Source organism: Diabrotica virgifera, chromosome 1 (genome assembly GCF_917563875.1).
Source record: "Diabrotica virgifera virgifera chromosome 1, PGI_DIABVI_V3a".
Lineage (NCBI taxonomy): Eukaryota > Metazoa > Arthropoda > Insecta > Coleoptera > Chrysomelidae > Diabrotica > Diabrotica virgifera.
Genome location: NC_065443.1, coordinates 72530673 through 72543066, shown reverse-complemented (window position 1 = coordinate 72543066; position 12394 = coordinate 72530673). Strand labels below are relative to the sequence as shown.

Here is a 12394-nt window from a genome sequence, read left to right as displayed (position 1 = left end):
TCATGGCCAAACATTTTCAAAATTGCCAAACGCTCTATTCTGAATTTAATGACGGTCCGCACAAAAGTAGCTCACGGTCCGGATGCGGACCGCGGTCCGCTAATTGGTGATCCCTGGTATAGAGTATAGAATATACTCTACCCTTTCATTTTCATTTTCGAAAAAACGATAGTTTTCAGTACCTGATGTACCCATCTTTTTGAGGTACGACCTCAGTGGATAGTTCCGGTGAGAAGATCTCTTAAAAACTCAAAGCCTACGCTTCTAACCGATCTTGAGAGTCCGAAGTTCAATAAAACCCCTTACTGTTTTAATTTTGAACTTAATTTTAGTTTTGAATTCTTGTTTAAACTCAAAATATATTATTGCTAGCTTTAAACCATAACAGACATTACTTCCAAACAAAATTCACAATATTTAAACAATGCTTTATTTTTTAGAGCGGCCGGTCCATTTCAAAGACATCGATGAACTCCAACGGCAAGAAGAGTAGTAGCCCGACGTCATCAACAACCTCCTCACCGGACCTGACGGCGCACGCACACGCTAGACCAGCCTTGTCCGTAGCCAGTGACGACTCATCGCTCACCAGCGAAGATTTGGAACATCTGGCTGGAGGATACATTGACAGCGATACTGGTCTTGAAAGTATGTCAAGTGCAGAAACAGCTGCAAAAGCTTGTAGTGTATGCCAAGACAGACCTGGAAGCACGGCTGGACCTACCGCTGAAACTCTTATGCAAGAGGTAGTGCAGTTGAAATGCGACAAGTTGGATTTGTTAAGACAGAATGTGGTAAGTATGTAATTGCAAAACGTTATACTTTATTCGGGGGTCATAGAGTTTATTTTTTCTCTTAATGTAAGTAAGAGGATTAGAACTATACCTTCATTTGTAACGATATTCAAACAAAACAAAACCAATCTGCATCTAAATAGGACCTGTCACTTGATACTTCTTCTTCTATAGGTGTCATATCCGTAGTCATTAAAACCTTTCTCTCTCGGCTGCTGCGCGAAATAATTTTTCTACTGTGGAACCACATCATTGTCTAACATTACGCAGCCATGAAAGTTTCTTTCGACCAATCCATATCTTTCCCTTCACGTTTCATTATATTATAAGGCGAGTTAGATGGTATTTAGGTCCTCTAATTACATACTATGTATATGGCCGAAGTATTCTGTTTTTCTCCTTTTTATGATGTTTATGGGTAGACGTTATGAATTCATCATTTTAAGAACATCTTCATTGGAAGTGTGCGAAACCCACGAGATTTTCATGGATAGCACCACAATTCGAATGCTTCTAATATGTTAAGAATTGTGGTTTTTAATGTCCATGTCTCACAACCATATAATAAGATAGATCACACATAACATTCCAGGACTTTCTTGCGAATATGCATCAACAGGTTTCTGTTATATAAAACTGGTTTCCAGGTCATAAAAGCCTTACGTCATATTTCGATCCTGGTTATTATCTCTTCATCAGAATCACATTTTACATTTAACCAGCTGCTAAGGTATGTGAAGCGGTTTACACGTTTTATTTTGTCTTCTTTAAGAGAAAGCATACATTGATCTATATTTATCTTTATACCTGCCATCCACTTTGCCTTTGAAATGTTAATTTTAAGCCCTCTCCGATAACTGGCTTTACTGGCCAGGTTTACTAGCACTCAATACTAATAAGTTCAAAAATTCTCAGACCAACTAAACATTTGAATACCGCTTTGAACCAACCAATGGACCCAGGGGCGCACATTACTTCTTAATATATCGCAGATGTTCGAAGAAGATTATCAGTGGTTAAGGGGAACTATACGTACCAGGTTATGTCTACTTCAGGTCCCTCTTCGCGTTTGCTAATATCTGCCGCAGTTGCAGACTAAATTTATTGCAAGCAAAAATTCTAAAACAGTGTAATTATGTTTTCACTTATATGTTTTTTTTTTGTTTTCAGAGTTGTCAGAGGGATCTAAAAAGATTGCGTGAAAAGGAATTAGGTCTTCAAGGAGACCTAGCCCAGGCTACCAAGGAAATTTTAAGGCTACGGGAACTACTGAAGGATTACAGCCCCAATGGCGACAGATCTCCAATGTAAATGTTATTATTTCAGTTCTTATAGCCTCAAAACTTACTGTAAACTCTTCTAGAAGCCATTTTCTTTTCCTTAATATTATTTGTTCAGTTTTCCGTTTTCTTTAGAGTTTATATAGACTGTCTCACTTTCCGAATTCCACAATATACAAACTTAAAACACTCTGTTTAGTTTATATTTTCTACAGAATATAATCTAAGTCTAGAGACATAGATGTCTAAGTGTCAATTAGATGTCCGCACACTCTATACACAGTTGTCTCACTTTAAGCAATCAGTGCTAGTCCTTTTAAAATAAATAATTCTGTGTTATATTTTTGAAATATTCTAAAAATAAAAATAATTTCCAAATATCACTTTGAAAAAACGAATCCTTATTTATTGCAAAAGGCGCATTTTATATTGTATCAAAAAATAAACAGTTCATTATAAAGGTAAAAAAATATCTACTAATACTACTTGTAGTATAGGGCTTTTCATCGACTCTCATTTGTTTCGAGCTTCTGTCATATGTTGTATAATCTGTATATACGAATATTATATACAGACTATACAACATATGACAGAAGCTCGAAACAAACGAGAGTAGATGAAAAGACTTTTCATTCACAGTCATTTGTTTCGAGCTTCTGTCATATTTCGTGTAATCCGTGCATATTAATATTATACAACATATGACAGAAGTTCGAAACCAATGACAATCGATGAAAAGCCCTATTAAACACAGTTTAATGATAACGAATCAGTTAATTCACTCTCGTATTTTGACAGTTCCAATTTTGCAATCCACTCTTAAGACAAAATTTTAAATGCGCGACGATAACGACCAATCATTATAGTTCGTCCGCTATAACTTTTCCCATGCGTCACGATTTAATTTCAAACAAATTAAGTCAAAACATAGAGTGAAACGTACGCTGATGTGTGTAGTATATTACAGTACCTACACAAAACAGTATATACAGTATACAAAATGTATATACACATCGTCGTTCGTTTCACTTTATGTTAATTTGTTTGAAAATGAATCGTGACGCATGGGAAAGTTATAGCGGACGAACGATAACTGTCATTCATCTGCGCAAAGGACTAAAATTGTTGATGCGCCGTCACCAAAGTGGAACATAGATAACAAAGGATTTTCGCGGAGTGACCCTATCGCTTCTTCAGCATTAAGGCGGGTTGACATAACTAGTGACTAACGAACGTGGCTCACGCTTACGTATTTTGCCCGTGCTATTGTTAAATATTTTATTATCTATTTTCAAACTCAAGCATTACATTTGTATTTATGCAATGCATAGATACAAATATACTGCTTGAGTTTGAAAATAGATAATAGAATATCTAACAATAGCACGGGCAAAATACGTAAGCGTGAGCCATGTTCGTTATTCACTAGTAATGTCAACCCGCCTTTATACTGTGGTATTAATAATAAATCCACGCCTGCGTTAATTTGTGTTATACATCATTTGATTTAATATTGATATTTTATATCTGTGCCTCTAATACTTCTAGTTGGCTAGGACTATGGTTTAACAAAAACTTTCGTATTTACATACATTTTCAATACTTTTTTTATAACGTATTTGCAACTCTAGATTATTCCTAATAAAGTGAGACTGACTGTCATAAAAAAATAACAATAATATATTCACATCACATAAAGATTCATATTTCCGTTAATACAACAATTTCTTTTTGTTTTGTGATATTTTTATACATTTATGAACTTGTATTACTTTTTCTTTTGAGGATTTTTATTTTTAGTTTTTAAATAATTTATTTGATGTACAATTATTATGTATATTATTATGAAAATACAAAGTTTACCAGCTACCCTAGGCGAGTAAGGTTGGTAGTTCCCATGTTGGATTTTTCTGGAGTGAAAATGTTTGAAAATATAAATATGCCAAGTAAAGTTGTATTGTTTTGAGTCTTCAGAGATACTTCAGGGGTTTATATTCGGCACATTACTCGTATATTTTCAATATTTTAGTTTAAGAAGCCCTCTATGTTCCATGATAATGAATATTATCAAATACGCTTGCATTTTTCATTAACATATCTTTTCATTTTCATATTCAGCAGATATCGTAACTGCCTTTTCAACGCATTAAAGATTGATTGATTTGTTATTACTTTGTTGTAACGTATCTTCCGATGCAGATTATTGTACTACGTTCACTCCCAAGCTAAGCTCAAGTTCGCAGTTTCACACGCCTGATCGTTAGGTGTGTCGTTCCGTCTCCGCTTGTCATTGGTTAAAAATTAATTTCTAACCAATGACGACCTGTGACAACACGATACACCCACTGATCATGTGTATGAAACTATGACCTCGAGCTTGTCTTTGGATTGAACAAACTATAGGTATGTTCCAGGTTGATGTTGCAGGATGACATCTTGCTGTCCTTATTGTCACTACGTATACACTGGTACGTTTTTGTCCATTCTTCTTAGTTGTGTTGTGCCCGCTACACATATGTTTCCTGTTTTACAATCAAATCTTCATGGGTCTTGTACTACTGCGATACGACTTGCCTCTTACTCTCTCTACTTTTCGATCCTTTGGTTTACGAATATGGCGTCGAAAAGATAATAACGCGCTTTTTCTTGTTTTCTTTTATTATTATCTTGTTGCTCTCCCAGTGATTCGACACACTTTTGTGTGATAAATTTTGGAGTGACATGCAAATGTTTTCGTGAAGTTTCAAGCGTGACTTTAAAGTTTATGACATTATGAGTGACATGTTACATTTCGAATATCATGTTTCAAAACAATTAACAACATTTACTTGGTCAGTTAATGCCTGTGAAAGAAGACTCTGTTTATTTAGTAAAATTTAAACAAATTCCAACCCATTACAGAGTGAAACCTGTCTCCTAGGGTAATCATAATTATACCAAAGTTAACATTCCCCAAAAATTCTGTTTCAGAAAAATTATTTACTAGGTGTATATAACAAAGTATTTATTAGATATTAAGTTTTTTGTATTTAGAAAAGAGAATAACGAGAAAAACCTAGTTTGTGCATATATTGTTATAGATTCTTTATTTTTACTTTGTTCTTGCGTTTTTTAAGTTTGTACAACGGGATTACTTCATTTCACTGATATTTGTATTGTTTCGTATATTCTTTAAAGGGAACGGAGCAAAATGCAAAATTTTGATGCATGTCAAGATTTTCAATGTGTTTTAAATGTATTCATTTTTTTCGAATCCGGAGAAAACTAATAAATATTTTTGAAGAATTTAAAAGCAGAATGAAAGATTACATTATTACCGACTCCCGAAAGTCCCTGAAAACTTCTATAATGTTTATTTTAATAAGGTACACGGGTGAAAATAAAAGAGAAAATTTAGTGTGATTTGTATTTGCAAATATTTCATTCAAAAGAAACTTTTTATTTATTCTAAGGGCCTTTCGGCCCTCGGTAATAAAGTAGTCTTCCATTCTGCGTTTAAATTTTTCAAAAATACTGATTAGTTTTCTCAGGATTCGAAAAAAATTAATACATTTAAAACATATTGAAAATTTTGACAGGCGTCAAAATGTTGAATTTTGCGCCTTTTCCCTTAATCTTAACGTATTGCCAAATACTATTGACTGTAATACATCCAACTCCCACAGAAATGTGCAAGCACGTTGCCACTAGCGCCACTGTTGGCTTGAGTTGAACTAAGTTTTGACAACGTAAAATTTGACGTAAACATTCAAATTTAATTTTAAAAATTTTTGAATAACAAACTAAGTTTGCTAAATTGAATTAAAATAAAAATAGTTCAAACACTTATACAAAAACAATAATAAAGCAATTTTATAAATGTAAGGTTAGATTGCTCTGGTTATCCTACTCATACCGCTAGGTGGCGCTATTTTTTTGCTTCCTCAAAATTAATGGGAAATGTCAAGAGTTGTATGTATTACAGTCTATAGTATTTGGTATTGCTTATTTGTTATGCTACTTTATTTAACATACTTCTCGAAAAGTTCATCTTTTAAATAAATCAATTTTAGAAAAGTTGTATACATACTTAATAACAGAGGTATACAGTATATTCTATGAATATTCAACTGTTTTGGATTATCGCGACAACCAATATTTTACTGTGCGACATAAGAAGTACGAAAGTAAATTGCTTTAATAATTATTAGACATATTAGACATTTACTTTTGTACTTTTTATGTTGCACAGTAAAATATTCGTTGTCGCGATAATCCAAAACAGTCGTATATTCATGGAATATACTATACACAAAACCAATGTTGACAAAACAAATAAATATATTTCTCTGTATATGTTACAGGTTTTAGACAAAACAAAAACTGAAGGATTTATTTTTTTATTGATATTTTGATCTGATAGTCTCAGAGAGTTTATGAACTTCTTGTCAACATAAATATTGTAGTATAAGTGATGCATCTGAGATCATCACTACAATAAAAACAAAGATGTGTATATCAAATGATTTCGTATTTTTTTACTGTTTGGCTTTCCAGTATTGTAAATTAAGAATATCAGCGAAATGAAGGAAACTCAACTGCAATATGTATTACTAATGTTAGAATGAATGTATCTTGTAGGTTGTGTACATACAGTTTCACACTCGCTTTCTATTTACCAGTTCGTCTTAGAGAAAAATGTTTTGTTAACTAAAAAACATTTATGAAAATGTGTGTTGTGTCTGTAAATTCAGACTTAGAATTTTATTATACCTGCTAGAATTTTCAGATGTTAAAAGTACGGGACGTTTTGCAGTTGCACAATATACCAATATTTGGTTGAATGTGACTATTTTGATTATCAATCTTTAAACAAAAATGATTATAAATATATTAAAAATGTCGTTTGTCTATTATAATTTCCAATGCTTTTTACTAACTGTCATACTTCGACTTCTGCTCTCTTTTTATTTTCAGACGGATTAATTACAAAGATTTTTTATTTGTGTGTATTTTTTTGTGCGCATGCTTCAGTATCAGCTATTGTTTTTTTGTGAACAAGCATGTTAAGGTAATCTCTTTCTCATAGACACTTTTCAGTGCGTCACAGTTTTTCGATTTCTTTCTAACGCATTAAGTTGGAAGTGACAGAAAAAAACGTATTTCCGTGATTACAGTCATTTCTAACATTTATTCTAGCTGTTGATAGATGGTGCTATAATCGAACAAACAATGATTTACGAATTATATATACGACTATAATCTGTATAATTTATAAAACTATACAAATCAAAGAAAATACCATTTTATAAATGCAATAAACACAATTGATTTGTTTTTATACTAAATTGCAAATAAAAGGGTTATACCATGATACTATAAATAACGAGACAGTATCTTCCCGTAGCTCAAATACATCCGAGTTCGCGCATGATGACGTAACTGGTGACCGGAAGTTGTATTTGAATTCTTGTTAAAATTAACTGGGATTTGTATGCATTATGTGATGAAATTATTCAATTAGCAACATAACATTAAACTTCAATGTATTCGAAAAAAATGTAATGTAGAGATTCCTGTCAAAATAACTGACATAAATAAAATATAAAATACACTTAGCTTACAACCGAGAACAATTCAAACTAATCGGACATTACGAATGATTACGAACCATTACGAAGTTGCTGGTCTCCAGTTACGTCACGACTTCAGGATGTGCAATATATTATCTTGTTATTTATAGCATCATGGGTTATACTGCAATACCTTTTTCATATTTGGCTGATTACTATTCTGACAACTGTCACTGTTAGATTTAACTAAAATGTCATGTTATAAATGTGTATTATCACGGACTTACCTTTTTTTCTCTCACTTGTGACACACTGAAAATTGCCTATCAAAAGGACCATACCTGTGAACACATAATTAGTAAAGAAAGTATAGTTCTTGAAAAAAAAAAAGAAATACGATAGAGATAATACTGCGTTCCAAGCCATTGTTCATCAAAAGAGCACGAACCAATTAAATTACCGCTGTTTCAACATGGAGGCTGCGCTTGTGCTCGTCGCATGATGAATAGGCCTATTTTCGCACTGCGATTCCGTATTGTCGGGATAACAGTTAGTGCAGATAATTATGAAGTCACGTAAATACTAAATACAAGGTTATTACATCATACAATAACGAGAAATAATGAGAAACTTGTATTATTACATTTAAATACAAAATATACTGCTACTTCGCAAAATACTAGACTTCAGAGAAAGAAACGGAGAACTGTTGGAATGTTGTAAAAAAAGACAAACCAGGCAATTGGATGGAATATCTTTACCTGGTAGCACATTCATAAGTTGAAGGATTCAGGTCTGATTTAACAAAACTCAAACTATGAAAAATACAGCATAGTGAAAAACATAGTTTCTTTATTTGCTGGACCAATCTACAGATACCTATTTGTACTTTCTTCTGAATATCTGTTGATGCCACTAATACCGTGTTGTCCTTAATGATGTTTTAAATGCATATTTGGTAAAAACACAATGACACGATCATCGATACACATCACTAGCGAAAAGTTTCACAATATTAAATAATAACCTACTATATTACCGTTCATCGGTGATATGATTTTGATTATGATATTCTACCGACATAATGCAGATCTCTCGAAAAAACATGCCAACTTATGCATCCAAAGAAATTGTTTCAACATAATCTACTCTGTTATTGATACATTCATCCAGCGGTGTTCCGATGCCGCTATCCTCTCTCTGTTGTGTTCTTCTGAAAGTGCTACAAAGTACTTATCTGCAGCAACACATGTTGCAGATCGCTCAGTTTCTTAATTGCCAAAACAGTTTCGGGGGCAGGTACATTGTCATGATAAACAAGATTTTTTTATGTCAGATTTATTTTCACAAATACCTGTGTTCAGAAGTTGAGAGTATATTGTCCAGTTATAGTTGTGCCCAGCTCAAGATAGACATTTAGCAAAATTCCTTTTATATGGCAAAACTTATAGATAATTTTCGATATAAATGCAGTTTTTAGTCTTAGCACTTTCACAGTTACATTTAAACTTGGCGCCCATTCTTTTATGGTAGAAATTTAATCGTTCATACATATTTACAAACCACAAATGAAGATCAATCGGTGTTAAAACTACTTTTTTGCGAAAATTTTTATTTATTCCATTTTCAACACCATGAACAGTGAACAGCCTAACAGCTTTAAACGACTGCCTACAAGCAACTGCTGCCTGGAATGAGTTGCAGTTTTCATTGCGTTTTTCTTAAACTTAATTCGCTTAACGCTTCTTTATTACCTGAAATCGTAAGAGTACCTACTTAATCTGTGAAACCTCCATGTTCATTACTAATAATATAACTAAACATTTATGTTAGCGTGTGTCAATATTTTGTTTTCCGAAGAAATGTCCTTGCATAACGAAAGAAATATCTGAAAATTCGGGCAAAAATACTAACAAATATTTTTGAGATATCGAGTATTCTTTAAAATATAAAACAAAACGAACTTCAACGACTATTCAAGAACTAATTTAACCTGTAGAAGCTTCTGATATTTCCATTTAAGAATGTACACCGTAGATTACGATTAATCATGAATTTTCTGTTCTGTATACATTGATTTTGTATTACTTGGAAGTTTGTAAGGATGTAATAGTTTATCTATAGGTGTTATAGATTTAAAAATATAAGATTGGGATATCCAATTACTGCATAAAATATAATTACCATTTGTCGATTTTTATAATTTCTCTAAATCCCTTTTTATTTCGGTTCAACTAAACTAACACCTATGCATTGATATATTTATTTTTAAAACCTAAATAAACTGATTTTGTTTACGCTGAGCAAGAACTTTTATCTGAACTTGAATAGTTGAACAGTTTTGTAATTAAAATTAACTTTTTTATTTAGAAGAATGCTTCTATTATTACTTAAGATTGCAATAAACATAAGTGTTCTTTTGTACAAGTTATTTAACTGTTTTTATGTACCTTGATTTTTGTCTTAATGGCGATACTTTTGCTGCATCAAAACCTAATAAATATGTATGTCATAATTTGGTTTTTATTATTTGTACCTACCCTGTCTAGATATAGAAAACAGAAAACCAGTTTTTTGGATCTCGAACTCAACACTCTTTCAAATAAACTGATAATTAATTGAAAGTAAAAGAGCACATAATACAAATACATTAACAAAATTATAGAAACCAACAAGCAGGATAAAACAGATAAAAATAGAAATAACTTCCGGAAACAAAAAGGATTAAAAACCCCTGCGTTATATTATTACCAAATAAAAATAATTTGGAGACAAATGAAAAGTCACAGATCTAAACAATAAATCTGAAAATTCTCGTGGAACCACTTTCTGGTAATTAATCTTTAATCTCTGCCTTTTACAATTTATATGGCAAGCAGACGAAAGGGACTCTACAATATGCAGTCACATTCCGTCTATTCGTCTAGGAGAAATTCCAACGAAAGTTGATTCTGTGTACTCAAAATATGAGTAAAATTAAAATCGGCTTATGTTTCTGTTACAATATACAACGTTAAAAGTAGATGTTGCTCTATAGTTGTACATACTCTATGTAATGACAATATAGAAGTCGTAAAATATAATGTCAATGTTAATAATACCATGTTAAGAGTACCAAGAAAAATGGAAATCTTTAGTCCAGAAGAAGACTTCGCAATACAAAACAATTCAAGACTTCTTTCCCACAAAACCTTGGTATTCAAATTTTCCATATAGAAATAGAAGACACACTACCACCATCATTAGAATGCGCACAGGCCATTGTTTAACAAAACAACATCTGTATAAAATGAATATAAAAGATAATCCTTTTTGTGAATGTGGTCGCCTCGAGGATCTAAACCACATCTTTTTTGAATGCCCGATTAATGTGATTCCTAATTTTGATATATACACAAAATTCATTTCCATGAACTTCAAAACACCGCTCTCTATATACAATCTCTCTATATACAATAAAAGAATTGTTAAACGTTTAGTTCCTATTATCACCAACCATTTTGACTGTGGCGTTTACATACCCCCTTAACGCACACGCTGCCCGGAGATTGGGCAAGGGCGGCTGCGGCTAAAGGCAAGCGTCCACAGACCCACATCGTACGCAACGGATTTTAGTTTGCCTTGTACAGAAACTTATGTAACCGCGTCCACTGATCGGCATCGTACGGATCGCATTATTGGCAATCATTGTAAGGCAAACTAAAATCCGTTGTGTACGATCCGGGTCTGTTGACGCTTGGCTTAATCCGCCATCAGCCTCCTCTGCGATTTTAGAATCCTGAATACAAATAATGAAAAAACTAAAAGTGCGAATTTTGTGATGAAATTTGGTATGTAGGATTAGAATATTATTTGGAACAACTTATTCAAATAACTTTTTCCGATATCTGTAATGCAAAGCAAAATATCGGTAATTTACCGTGTTTTTGGATTCGCAGTAGACCGCTTTTAGAATTAAAAAAATTCAGTTGAGTATCTTAAGAAATGTGAACCTTCAACCTGTATGGACTGCAAAACTTCAAATCTGTATTTATTTTGATATGCATATCTACTTACAGAGATAGAATTGTTAACAAATAAACGACACAAACTTTAGCAATCCACTTTTACAATTAGACTATTTTTAAAATGATATATTATGAAATTGTGAATTATGATTTTTTTTATTATAGGTTATTCACTACATGCAATCAATATCTAAAAAAAATATAAGCATGTTAGTTGTTTGTTCAAAGGGGTGTAAGTATAAATTTGGATTTGTTATCCTGTGAAAACAAAGACTCCACTAGCTTCTTAAATTATTGGACTGTGCCCTGAAAGGGTAAGTAGTTCACTGCACTGCACGACACTTCACTTCACTGCGGCTTAGAACCTATGTGGTAGCTCCAGTGGTTTGTGTCTGCTCCAGTCTCCGAGTCTGCTCACTATTATCCAGCAGGTTTAGTGCAAGATTATTAGGGTGGTTTTCTAATTTTACCAAATAGCTAAATAGCGGCTGCTGTATTCAGTCACTGTCTCCTTTACTGTGGCTACTTGAAGATCGTCTCTGATTTCTCTGTTAGGTATAAACCAAGGTGTATTTGTTATGGTCCGTAGTACCTTCGACTGGAAACGTTCCAATATCTCTATGAAAGTTTGAGTAAAAAGGTAAAGGTATTTTCAAGAAATATTGTGATTTAAATTATTCACGTGATTACTCCGTCTGTTCGGTAGACGGAGTATAGACCACCGTACTTGATATTGGCATTGGGCGGAGTCCCATGTATCC

General features: G+C 32.9%; 1 protein-coding gene across 1 annotated transcript in view; it reads left to right on the top strand.

Moving 5' to 3' along the window:
* LOC114325465 (rap1 GTPase-activating protein 1-like) overlaps positions 1-10141 on the top strand; it is a 535080-nt gene extending 524939 nt beyond the window's left edge. Inside the window, exons 6-7 of the mRNA XM_028273546.2 lie at positions 441-794; positions 1965-10141. Of these exons, the coding sequence (XP_028129347.1) occupies positions 441-794; positions 1965-2105 (495 nt within the window). The 3' untranslated portion in view covers positions 2106-10141. The remainder of the gene's footprint in view (positions 1-440; positions 795-1964) is intronic.
* Positions 10142-12394: the final 2253 nt, after the last annotated feature.